The sequence below is a fragment of the Cricetulus griseus genome, chromosome 3, assembly GCF_003668045.3.
Source record: "Cricetulus griseus strain 17A/GY chromosome 3, alternate assembly CriGri-PICRH-1.0, whole genome shotgun sequence".
NCBI classification, from domain to species: domain Eukaryota; kingdom Metazoa; phylum Chordata; class Mammalia; order Rodentia; family Cricetidae; genus Cricetulus; species Cricetulus griseus.
Genome location: NC_048596.1, coordinates 92482372 through 92494754, shown reverse-complemented (window position 1 = coordinate 92494754; position 12383 = coordinate 92482372). Strand labels below are relative to the sequence as shown.

The following is a 12383-nucleotide window of genomic DNA, read 5'->3' as shown; positions in this document are numbered from 1 at the left end:
TACCAACTACACCACTTAAGGGCCTATAGCTTAGGATTTAACCAAGGGAATAGAGCATCTGTTAGAGGAGTCTGTGGCCCTGTTGTCTTGGTCCTCATTTCCCTCTGTGAAACAGGTGGGGTATCACACACACCCTGGCTAGAGGTTTTTATCTGTCACACAGACCCTAGGTTGTTTTCCATTTCAGCAGCATGAGCCTCAGAGTGAAGGGTGGGGAGATGAACAGGCAGCCTTTCTGGCAAGACTGCTTTTTACATCTTGCCCCCTTTGTCTCCCAAAAGAGCAGAAACAGAGCTGCTCTCCTGCTTTAGACACTGACTAACTGGTAATGGGCCCACCAGATGGGCTGTGTCTGGCCAGAGACTGACCAGGAAGAGGTGTGTACTCTGCCAGTCTGAGCCTCTCAGGAAATTCCAGTTTGGGACTGGACAGTGTTTGACACCTGGGTCCAGTGGGCTTCGTCTACAGAAGAATAACAGCAGTGTTTCAGACATCTGGAAGTGAAGGCAGGAGTGCTGGACCATTACAGCATTCTGATTCTGCCTCAGATATAGGCAATGCTTACCATTTGGCTGTTAGTACACATAGAAGAGTTACCCAAGGCTACTACCTCCCCTCAAGTCCAGCTAGTGAGAGAAATGGGCACAAGCTTGCCAGGTAGCAATATTAGTATTTGATTCTGGTACCCAGGGCCACTGAATGGCCAGTGCTGTTGTAGAGCAGGTCAGGCCAGGTTTTGTGCCCTGTTGGTTATGTCTCAGTAAGGGACAGCATGTATCTGTTTTCTGACCTTGCATGGAATTGTATTGCTGCTGAATCTCTGTGTGGCCTCATGTAACTCCTATTCCTTTAGTGGACCTGAGTTTTCCCTGCTACAAGGGGTTGCCCTTGATGCCTCCAAGTCTGCAGCATCCAGTAGGCCATCGGTACCCAAGGAGGTGGAAGACAAGAGAAGGAAGCTCCTGTGCTATGAAGAGGCAGCAGCCTCCTGATGATGCACTCTTAGACCACAGCACTGATAGCTGGGGTCCTGTACCCAGAAATCATCCTCTGTGCAGTAGTAGTCTGGAGGCTTCCATCCCTGTGAAATAGTTGGACCACTGGACATGTGCAGGAGGCTGCTTCTGACGGGCTCTGCCTGTGTCCGGCTTCTCCACACAGAGTGCTGATGCTGAGTGTGGCTTCAGCAGAGCGTGTGCATGCAGGGCAGGAACCGAAACTGCATGTGTCTCACCAGCTGTCACTCCCTGGGGCCTAGAGCACACCGTGTCCACGCTCTAGGGAAGAATGTCCTGGAGAGGACAGGCCTGAGTAGAAGGGGCTTTGCATGCTGCTGTCTCTGCAAAGCATAGGCTTGATCCCGATGTGCTGACCAGGCTGCTGCCCGTTTTACAGATGGCACCTTCTGAAGGCACCGTGACACAGATAGGGCTCCTCTCCCAAGACATCCATCGTCTCACGGTAGGATTCCGATCCCCTTCCTTGCAGCATGGTGAGTGAAACTCAGTAAGCTTTGTGTGGTGGTCATGGTCACAGGACAGGAAATGGTGGTGCTTGATAGCTGGTCAGAGTCTGAGCCAGCCCTGAGGCACACAGCATCTGAAAGACCTCCTCCATTTGACTTGTTGCTGGGCTCTGAACCACCACAGGCTTCACTGGCCTTTCATCAGAGTCAGCCTGAACATACAAGGTGCTGGATCCTTTCCCTGGTCTTAGGTCTGGTAATGATAAGATGGTGCCCGAGCAGTTCTGGGTCAACTGTCTAGCCAGATCAAAGCCCTGGCTCACTTCTAGCTCAGTGAATACTGTCCTGCCTTCTTGGCACAGGAGAAACATTCAGTCCCACCACTCCTCTGACATCGTGAATATGTTCTGCAAGCTAGGAGGGTGTGCCATGTCCAGGAATACAAATCAGTCCATAGGGAGACAGCTTGGTCCCAATGAAAGAACAACAGATTTTTTTGGGAGTGGGGAATGTGTAGGAATGGTTAAAGTCCTTTGCCTTTTACAAGGTCTAGGAGCATAGGTGTGCCATTGTCCCTCTGAGACTGGCTTTTGTTATCTGTAAAGCAGAGATAATGATAGCCCTCTTGTATATCACATGGGAAGACCACCCATGGCCATTAGAAAACCATCTAAAGGCAAGATGGAAGAGTCTCTCATATCTTAGCAAGACCACATCAATCCAACAGGCTTTGTCTCTTGGCTCATGCAGGAAAAAGTCTGTACAGTCTTGGTCTGTGATCTCTAGCAGACTTCTAAGAGGAAAGGCTTAGTTTTATCTTGTGTGTATGTGTCTGCTGGTGGTAGGGATTGAACCTAGGTCATTGTGCAAGCAAAGCAAATGCTTGTGTACTTGTGTACACCAAGCTGCACCCTCACTCTGTTTTTATCTTAGCATTACTGTCTGTTCAGTGCTCATTGCTCATGCTCCCTGGGTCACCACAACTGTGTAGGTCAGTGGTATTGTATATGGGCCAATTCCACTGTCCCTGTGTTTCTTGTGAAGATGCTGCAGGGTGGCCTTGGCCTATGAACTTTTAAACTGTCCTATTGGCTATGTTCTTACAGACTCTACTGAGTGAAGACCAACTACTGAATGACTCGCCTGGCTGTCCCTGAGACTGATGACTATGGATGACATTCTTCATGACTGAGAGCCAAGGGAGGCACATGTGGGACCTGAATGTTTGCCTCAGTGGGGAGTGGCATGGAGTCATCTACAGAAGCTAGATGGGGGCTCTTTGGGGCACCTCGGATGTAGGTGCTGGCAGGAGCAAAAGCAGAGGGATGAGACAGGGGTCTAGAAGGGTCCTTGTGTTCCTCACTGTCGTCAATGCTTGCTTTTCACTACAGCTTTTCTACATTTTGTACTTTTGTATACAAACTGCAGACACTGTTGTAGAGAGGGAAGTGAGGTGTCAATGCAGAGCAAAGACAATGAACTGTTAGTTCATAAAAGCCTCTGCTTGGGGAAAAAAAAGTGTGCAAACTGTTCTGAGCGTCCTGCTGTGGCTGTGTGAAGTTGCTAGGGGCAGGGGATCCTCTGGGGGCTGCTTTGTACAAGTATGTATTTTCACTTCTGGGATCCTGGCCCCCAGACCAGGCCTCCTCTTGATCCTCCAGCAGCTTCCATCCACCTGCATCTGCAGTGGGTGTCTGAGCAGAAGCGATCTCAAGATGCCAAAGGTGACAACAACACACTTTCCCCTTCCTGCCTCAAGTAGTGTCTGATCAAATACCTCCCCCTAGTGGACAGTCTTCAAATTCGTTTTTTTTTTTTTTTTTTTTTTTTTCTGTCCTATCTGAAACAAGCCAGTTCTGTTACTTTGATACCTCCAAGGGAGACACCCACCAAGTCCTTATTCCCTTCCTGGCCATGGCTGTTCTAGTTCCTGCTTTGTTGTTATCAGATTGCTGCCCATAATTTTCTACCTATTTGTTCCCTGCCAGACATTCCCATACCTGTCACCTTGTCATCACTCTGCTTAGAATTCCTTAAAATTACAGAATGCCCACAGATGGCCATTCCAGCCCTTTACCGTCATCTCACCAGCCTTTGTGACTCCATTGATAGGCCTTGCTTCACCCCATTGATTGTTTATTCTGGTTCTAAGTCAACTCTGCCCTTTTGGCACTGTCTGCCTTTGCCTCTGAGATGTTCACGGTCCACTTTGGGGTTTTGTGCCATCCTACCATGCATGCACCCGCTGAACCACTGTAGTCTGTGTGGGCTAATTGAGCTCCAGTTGGTGTTGTACTACTTTCGTAGTCTCCTTGGTCTTTGCTGAGAATGTTATTAGAACTCCCCCTGACACACACAACTGGAAAAGCCAAAGTGTCTTCAGACTGTGTCAAATGTCCCCTGGAGTATGAAGTCACCCCTCTCCCAGTTAAGAACCATTAGGCTGGAAAATAAGGTCAAAGCAGAAGGAAGGCCCCAGGAAGGAAAAAATCCAATGAGATTGATATGAGTCCAATGGGAAAGGCTTTGCAGCTGGGCCTGGAGGCACATGCCTGCAGTCCTAGCTACTAATAGTTGGGAGGTTGAGGCAGGAGGATTGTGGGTTCACAGATGATGTGGGCTATAGAGTGAATTAAATGCCAAGCTGGGCAATTTAGTGGAAGTGGGCAGGAGTGTTTTCCCTGAGTTGACCTTTCTCCAAGGAGAAACTAAGCACTAGTGCATGGTTCGATGTAGGAGTGTCCCTCCCAGGCCTATTCTGAGACAGTGTTTGGCCCCCTGTGGGTGATGTTTAAGGGTACAGCAGAGCCCCCAGAGCCACATTCCTCTCTCCTTTCTCTTTTGTGCACCCCCCTCACATGTGCATACTGAGTAACAAACCCAGCAGTGACTTCTAATATGGCTGCTACTGTGCTAGTTTTTGAGAAAGGAGAACAGATTTAGAATTAAACAGACCCAGGTTTAAAGACAACTCTGATACCCTCTATCTGAATGACTTGGGAACTTGTAACTACCATGTCTGTTTCCTCCTGTGTGACTTAAAGAACAAAAGCTCCACAGACTATGGCCTGTTAAGGAAGGATATACGAAAAGAAGTTGCAGTAGGCTTACCCACAGAGGTAGCAGAGCAGCAGTGTGTTGCTCTTGCCCTGAATAGCAGGTGGCGATACCAGTCCCTGTATCATAAAGGTTGAATGATGGGATTTGAGGCATAGCTGCTGGAAATGATCAGTTGAGAAACTTCTGTCTAACCATGCCTACCATGGCCCAGTGCCAACGTGGAGCCTGTTACCTAGAGGATGCTAAAATATTTCCATATGTCTCCATCTGTTGTACAAAATGTAACAAGTAAGGAAGGGATTCCTAGAGTCTACCTACTGTGAATTTACTGCCCTGACACATAGGTTTTAAACCTATTTATGTCTCAAAGTGTCCCACATGGGAAGGAAGAACACCCAGGCCTTTGCCCTCTGTGAGTCTGGCCTTCAAAGTGGAGAAATATAAAGAATGTTCATGAATGCTTAGTGGGAGTTGATGGACCCCATTTGGATCCTGCTGGCATTCTACCCAGGCAAGTTCTGGCTGCCCATTGTATTCCCAACATATCCACATACTGAACTAAATGCGGAGCAGTCTAGTTTATTACACTAAGCCATGGAGAAAGACGCCTCATTTCCAGCCTCCAAGCCTGGAAACTCAAATACCCCTCGGCCTTTGAACTCTTCTCAGGTCCACACCCAGGAGAACAGCACCAGGCCCAAGGGTACATGGAAAGGAAAGGGTACATGGAAAGGTACTTTGCAAATAGCTGTTAAATAGAGTGAAGTCAAACTCACTCTGAAACAGAGAGTAAGCCACCAAGGTGTTAATAGGTAAAAATCATGTCTTTGGTATAGCCAAGCTGCTCCAGGCTGGGGCGAACTGCCTCCTGGATCATAGGTGGTGGACCACACAACAGGATGAGTGTGTCCTCCCCAGGGGCAGGGAGGTGCTCCTTGATCATGTCAGCAGTAACAAATCCTGAGCTGTACTTCCAGCCTGAAATGAAGCAGAGCAGGGAAGAAAGGTGGTTCTGTGTTTGTCCGTGATGCTGGAGACCAGGCTGCCCTACAACAGCCGAGAACTCTGCATTGCTGGTTCCCACAGTAGATCCAAGAAACCGACATAGGGGGTTCCAGGCATCTGCAGCATTTACTCCAGGTTCCAGACTCAAGCCTTGAACTCAATCTTAGGATGATGTCTCTTTGTTTTAAGCACTGAGTAGAGTGAGGTTAGGGATGGGTGAGGAGGTCACATTGGTATGGTGGGGTGTTTGGGGAGTTGGGCAGCACCCTCCCTGGGCAGGTTGGTCTATGCCAACACAGGTATAGATAGGGAAGCAGGTGATGTGCCCTGTATGTACAGGGTAGTTCCTGGTTGCTAGCTGAGGCTGCAGGAGCTGGCTGAGGCTCAGCATATGAAGACTGTTATCCAGAAGAGGTTGGTGGTGAGAGGCAGACTAGCCATGAGCAGTACAAGAGGGTAAGGGGCCAGTGACCATATTAGGTGCAATGTGTTGATTGTGGAGGGCGGGTGTTCAAGTATAGACTCTGATGGCTCAGAGTCTATACTCAGTGCAATGTGGGGAGTGTAGAGGTATTTAGCAGCTGTGCTTGACTCCCCTTTACAAACTGCTGTTCCTAATCTCCCATCAGATTCTTGCATGCCCTGTACAGACCAAGAGCCTCAAGGCTTAATCTCTTGGAGTAAATTTAAAGACAAAGCAAACAAACAAAAGCTATGGACTGGTTGCAGATGCGTCAAAGGGCAGAGCTGGCTCAGAAAAAGAAAGAGTAACATGGGTCATACCATCAGGAGGCCAGTCCAGGGTATACCACAGGTTGAACTGGTGGCGGTGAGTTGTGGTGACTTCTTCCAGTTCCTTTCTCAGCAAGATGTCCTCTTCTGTCTAGAAGCAACATTACAAAGGTCCCTCCAGGAACAGCTAGTATGCCAACCTAGATTGAACACTTGAGAGCCTACCAGATGCCAGGGCAGACAATGCCCTGTTCCTCCTGCACACTATACCCTTTCTCTGTCAATACAAAGTGCCGGTGTGGCTGAAGGGTGATGTAGAGGTACCACCAGCATGGCTGCCCTCTGGCTGGAAGGACTGACTGCATAGACCACTGTGTACACGCTAAAGTCCCCACTCGTTTCCTTGCATCCAGAGATCAGGCCTAGAAGGCCCAACAGACACAGGCTTAGTGCAGTCTGGCCTTCTCTAAGGACCCAGAGGAGGGTGGTGCTGGTGATGTATAGAAGAGGAATGTGGTCTACATTTACATTTGAGAAAGGGGGGGACAAGGCTCCAAGACAATGCCCAGGCCTGGGTCATCAAATCCTCCGTGGCTCTGGTCCCAGTAATGCTTCTTCTGACATTCTTTTAGAAAAGAAAAGTTGTCAGGTCAGACCCAGTTATTCATAATTGCCTATTGTTTATGACAAAATCTGGAAAGAACCTGAATGAAATTTTAGGAAAGCATTACTTTGGTTCTGGTGTGAATTAAATTGAAAGTTAGTGAGAAGATGCCTATGCGATACTGCTAACTGAAAAGGTATATATAACATATAAACAAATATATGTGTGTGTGTGTGTGTGTGTGTGTGTGTGTGTGTGTGTGTATAGCATATATAAATACACAGCACATATGGGGGAAAAGACAAATGAAAAAGTATTCTGAATTTTTCAGAATTTCCATCAAGAACATCCATTATTTAATACTCAGATAAACAGAACAGGAAATTAAGGAGAATGCTCAGTGTGTGGAGTGGGTTTGTAGGGAAGATGCAAGAGTTAAGCAGAAACAAACACAACAGGCCTGACCTCAGCTTCTTTAGCTGCCAGCCTCCCACAGCCCAAGGCACCCAAGCAGCATGTCCCCAGACAATCAAAGGGGAACGAATTCATACAGAGCCCCAAATCGGGGAACATTCCATGCTACTGTGGCAAGCTCTGGGCTGACTCTGTAGAACTGACCTGGTTGGCAAAGAGGAGGGACATCCTGGTCCCATCATTGCTGTTCTTGGTGATATGGCGAATGAGCTGCAGCATGGGTGTAATGCCTGGAAAACAGTGAGCAGGCCATCTTGCTCCCATCTCCAATGCCTCAGTTCCTGGCCATTAGTAGACTAGCAATTTCATTTGACCCTGATTCTACCATATTCCCTTCTGTCCCCCAAACACCAAAGTAGGGAAGAACCTTCATTTTGGTGTTCTTTTCTAGAGCAGCAGGTCAAAGAAACCCCTTCCTTTTTGAGACAGGGTTTCACACATCTCAGGCTGGCCTCAACTCACTATGTAGCCAAGTATTACTATGTAGCCTGGGATTACAGACATGTGCTACCATGTCTGTTTTTATGTGATGTTGGGGAACCCAGGGCTTTGTGTGTGTGTGTGTGTTAGGCAAATATTCTACCAACTGAGCCATATGCTCAGCCCTTTATACTTTCCTATGGAAGAAGCATTCTGTGAGTTCATGTCCTCACTTCCATAACAGAATTGACAACCAGGTAATGTGAACACTCCCCATGACTGTTCTAACACCCTGTGTGTCTCCCTGAGGGTTCATTCTCAAGATATTTAGAGTCAAGCTGGAACTGGATCTCCCACTATGTAAAACCATCGAGCAAAACCTGTCTGGCCTGGCCTCATAAGAGAGGCTCACATGGCTTCTAGGGAGTCACTATGATGGTTGCAGAGGAACAGGGTCAGATTCAGTATCTGACACCGTAGTTCAATTATCACAGCTGGGAAGGAATCGCTTGCACCACCTCTCATCGAGTCAAATCACTCCCAAGGTAGAATGGTCTTAGAAGAACCTGGAAAGCTTACCTGTGCCCCCAGCAACCATCCCCAGGTGATGAACCAGCTTTTTTTCGGGCTCACTCGTTTTGTCTGTTTTGACTATAAGGGAACCTAGAAACAGAGAATGTTTCTGACTTCTGCAGCCCTTGTCTGGCTACTTACAAAAGATTTCTGACTCTTAGGAGGCAGGTCAAGCTAAGGTTGTAGCATTACAAGCCAGAGAATGAGACACAGTAGCTTCACTGGCCCCTAGTGTACAGAGTAGAAACCAAGGCTAGGCATCCCATGGGATAGCTGGGCCTTTTCTTAAGCAAGCTGAAATGAACTTGGAGCCTTGCAGAGCCTCCTCCATGACAGTGGTGAATGAGTGAGTAAATGGAGAATCTGGATGAGTCAATCAATGTGGACTTCTTCCACTGTCATCAGGCACCGTTCGTGTTTCTGTGCCAGACACCTTTCTAGATGAAGCATCCAAGCTTGTGAAATATGAGCAGTGACAGAAGTCATCATATATGCATTCACATGAATGAATGTGTGAAGACTTGAAGTACAAGCCCATGTGCCCCAAAGCTGAGTAAGGCCACAGTAAGACTACTGCAGGACTCTCCAAACTATGAGAGAAATTGCCCAACTGTGAGACCCCACTGAACAGCACCTGGTACCTGGATTATGATAGAACAGGCGCCCTGTTGGCCCCCGAAAAAGAATGGTGTCTCCAATTTTCATGTTCTCTAAGTACTGAGTCATCTTTCCCCCTTCAGGATACGTTGGGTGCACATCTTTGAAGTATATCTGAAAAGTAAGCACAGGTCTTTACACTTCCAAGCCTTTGGCTACAGTTGCACACAGTTGGAAAGTACATTTGCCATCAGAAGTCATGCAAGTAAACACTGCCACACTCACTGTGAACGATTGTTTTAGTTTTGTTTCTGTTCCCACAGTTAAATACCCTAACAAGACAACTTAGGGGAGAAAGGGTTTATTTTAGCTTACAGCTCTAGGTTAAAGTCCATTGTTGCAAGGAAGTCAAGGCAAGGACTTGAAGCAGCTCACCACATCAGAAATGCCAACAGAAATGAATGTATGCATGCCTAGTAGTGCTTGGTTTATTCTCTATAGTTACACAGTTCAGGGTCCTCTGCCTAGGGAATGGTGTCACCTACAGTGGGCTGTGTCTTTCTACATTTCCACAGACAGACCTGGTATAGACAGTCCCTCATTGAGACTATTCTCAGGTGATTTCTAGATTGTGTCAAGTCGACAATTAAACTGAGCACAGCAATCCGTTGAGACACTACAGGGTTAAGTGTAGCATTGCTGATCAATGAGACTATTGGAAAGCACTGTCCAGGCCATAAGTCCCCTCAGAGAAAAAGTACCATTCTACCACACTTAAGGATACCTGGGGGCTCCAGATAGCTGGGTAAAGTGGTCATTCTTTACCTTTATAATGAAGTCCACAAAGCCTTTATCATCGTCACTAGAGACAGGAGTATAAGCCCTGATCACTAATTCATCCTTAATTTGGGCCAAGAAATGGACATAGTTACCTACAAAAAATACATATATCAAATGTTAATAGTCAAATAGAACTCAGAAATCCTCCAAAGATTCACTTTGATTTCATCTGCCCAGCTATGACTACACTATAACTCTTGGAGTAAGACTTAATTAAAGGTGAGAATGGATACTGAAAAATAACAGAAAGGAGCCAGGTGTGGTGGTTCATACCTATAATTCTAGCTCTTGGGCATCAGAGACAGCATTGACTTGAGTTCAAAATATAACCTGAACTATAAGTTGCAGTCCAGTCTAGGTTAAGTGCAAGACCTTGTCTCACAGATCAGAGAAGATTTTTTTCCATTTAAAGAAAACTATAGTCTTCATGAAATGTTTTTCTTCCTAACCCGAAGTCTGAGAGGGAGCCACCAGTATCCCATCTGCATCTCAGCAGGGAACAGGGCTTAGCTTTATGGTACTTCAGAGTTCTAAGACCTAGACAGTTCTGTTTCAAATAAAGCAGCAATGTGTGCCATCCTGATCATTGGCTTTGCTGAGAAGCAGCAGGGACATTTACATTATGTCTTTGCCTGTCCAGAGTAGAATTGTATAGGCCTAGAAGGCCATAAACCTATGAGTTGAGATTGTAGCCCAATGTCAGATAATGAACCAGAAGTCCAGGTTTCAGAGACCAAAGCAATTAGTATGGAGGGGAGGAGCTGCATCAAGGGATGCTAAAAGCTAAAGACAAAGAAAGCTCCAGGCTACATTCAGATGGAGTAGAAATCAAGCACACCTGGGAAATTACAAACAGAGGTAGAAATGGAAACTGAGAGACAGATGAAGAGGAGGCAGAAAGGAAGGAGGGGAGTGGGGGTGCTTCGGGACAGAGAGCCTACTTCAAGGTGTTAAGCAGTATACATCTCGGTCTTTGAGGAGTCCCTAGAAGATGAGGTGCAAACTTAATAGCCATCACCTGATTGGACACCAGGGACATTTGAGAACACAGGTCTGAAGCATCAGCTTCCTTCCAAGAGCTAACCTGACACTGAGGACCTAGAAAGTCATTCACTGCATGCCCACACAGAATGCAGCTGTGTCCCCAACCCAGGGCCCCACCTCTAACTATCTTCGCTTCAGTTGAACTGTGAGGCAGTTTTCTTGTCAGACTCTTAGAGGCCACTACACCACCTTGTCGCATTGACCATACTGTTTCCACTGGGGCTGAAGGGAGGGTAGGTCAGAGAAGTCTACAAATTGTGTTTCTCAAGTGACTTATACTTGCCTCCCAAACAGGATGGTGACAGGCTAAAGTAGATGAATGGAAGGCCCAGCGACAGCACTCTCACTGACAGAGGAGTGAAGGACAGCAAGCAGTCTCAAGGGCCCAGCAGGCTTCCTTGTATTATAATGTCACCACTGGTCAGAATTGAAGTCATGGCTTTCTTTGAAAATAGGCCATCAATCAGACTGTCCACTAGGAGACAGGCAGCAAGGCTTCTCTACCCCACACCTGTCTCTTAGATTTTCCACCTGAGGAGAGTGGACTCATTGTCTAAAGCTATTATTGATGAAACTGGAGGTGGGACAACTCAGAATCTGAGGACAGATAGGGCTGGTTTCCTTACATGAGTCTCAGGCTCCCTCAGATAATGCATCCATTTAGGGCATCTGCATTATTAGTGACTTCCCACATATTTTGGGCTTTGACTCTAAGGGGATATCTGCTCTTTTCATCCATGCATAATTCTATGCAGTTTCTAAACTTTCACATTCATGAATCATTTTACCCTCACTATACATGAAGTAGACTGGCAGGCCTGGGAAATACTATTTTCTAAAATGGAAGGTCAGCGAGGTTGATTGAGGTGCTGGCCTAAAATTTCATGGGTAGGAGACTTTAATGGGATCTTAGACCTTCTGACTCTTCTGTGTTCCTCAAGATACTGCTTTTATGACAGCCCAAGTGGAACAATGAAGACACTGTCCTCAAGTCTGTCTGCCTATCTCCCTCCATTCATGTGGTCCAGGATTATATCAGTGTATCCTCCATATCCTGTGAGAATGGGAATCCATTGCTAATAGGAACTGAACATCCCAAAGACCCAGATCTGGAAATGTCACCAAAAACTGCTCACCAACAGGGAGCCCTAAGACATGGTCCTGTGAGGGCAGTCCAAAGCGGAACCTTCGGGTGTTGTGGTTGATTTGCTAGTTAAAAAAACAAAAACAAAAACAAACAGGTTCTGTTGGCTCTCTAGGAGTTTTGAGTGTGGGCCAGATACTTAGAAAGGCACTCCATTTGACCCTGAGGTCACACTGCTCACCCCACCTTACCAGCAAGCATTCTCACCCCCCTGTCCTCCTCTTTCACCTAACCAGGGGAAGGTTTAGGTGATCCACTACCTCCTTCTCAATCAAGGGCAGGGGGTACTTGGCTTCAGGGTCCTGTAAGGTGATGCAGTCTTTCTCCTTTAAGCTCATTTTCTTCAGGGCAAAGAGAATCACAGTGGCCCTGATGACACCAAAGGCCAGCAGCAGGGAGTGGTCCTAGCAGACACAGTGTGAGTA

The 12383-nt window shown here is 46.9% G+C and overlaps 2 protein-coding genes across 3 annotated transcripts in view; one reads left to right on the top strand and one right to left on the bottom strand.

Moving 5' to 3' along the window:
- The window catches only part of Ppfibp2 (PPFIA binding protein 2), an 81196-nt gene extending 78331 nt beyond the window's left edge, over window positions 1-2865 (top strand). The window contains exons 23-24 of the mRNA XM_035442296.1: window positions 1396-1461; window positions 2572-2865. Of these exons, the coding sequence (XP_035298187.1) occupies window positions 1396-1461; window positions 2572-2622 (117 nt within the window). The 3' untranslated portion in view covers window positions 2623-2865. The remainder of the gene's footprint in view (window positions 1-1395; window positions 1462-2571) is intronic.
- A 2465-nt stretch (window positions 2866-5330) lies between these two features.
- Window positions 5331-12296, bottom strand: LOC100765093 (NADH-cytochrome b5 reductase 2). Of its 2 annotated transcripts, XM_035441334.1 has the most exons (8): window positions 12219-12296; window positions 11951-12023; window positions 9756-9862; window positions 8975-9104; window positions 8340-8423; window positions 7485-7570; window positions 6314-6413; window positions 5331-5503 (listed from the first exon to the last, which is right to left on the bottom strand). In XM_035441334.1, exons 1-8 carry the CDS (start codon window positions 12294-12296, stop codon window positions 5331-5333), a joined length of 831 nt encoding a protein of 276 aa, XP_035297225.1. The 2 variants fall into 2 exon arrangements, with proteins under 2 accessions (XP_035297225.1, XP_035297226.1); XM_035441335.1 differs by lacking the exon at window positions 5331-5503 and having other exon boundaries at window positions 6392-6409.
- Window positions 12297-12383: the final 87 nt, after the last annotated feature.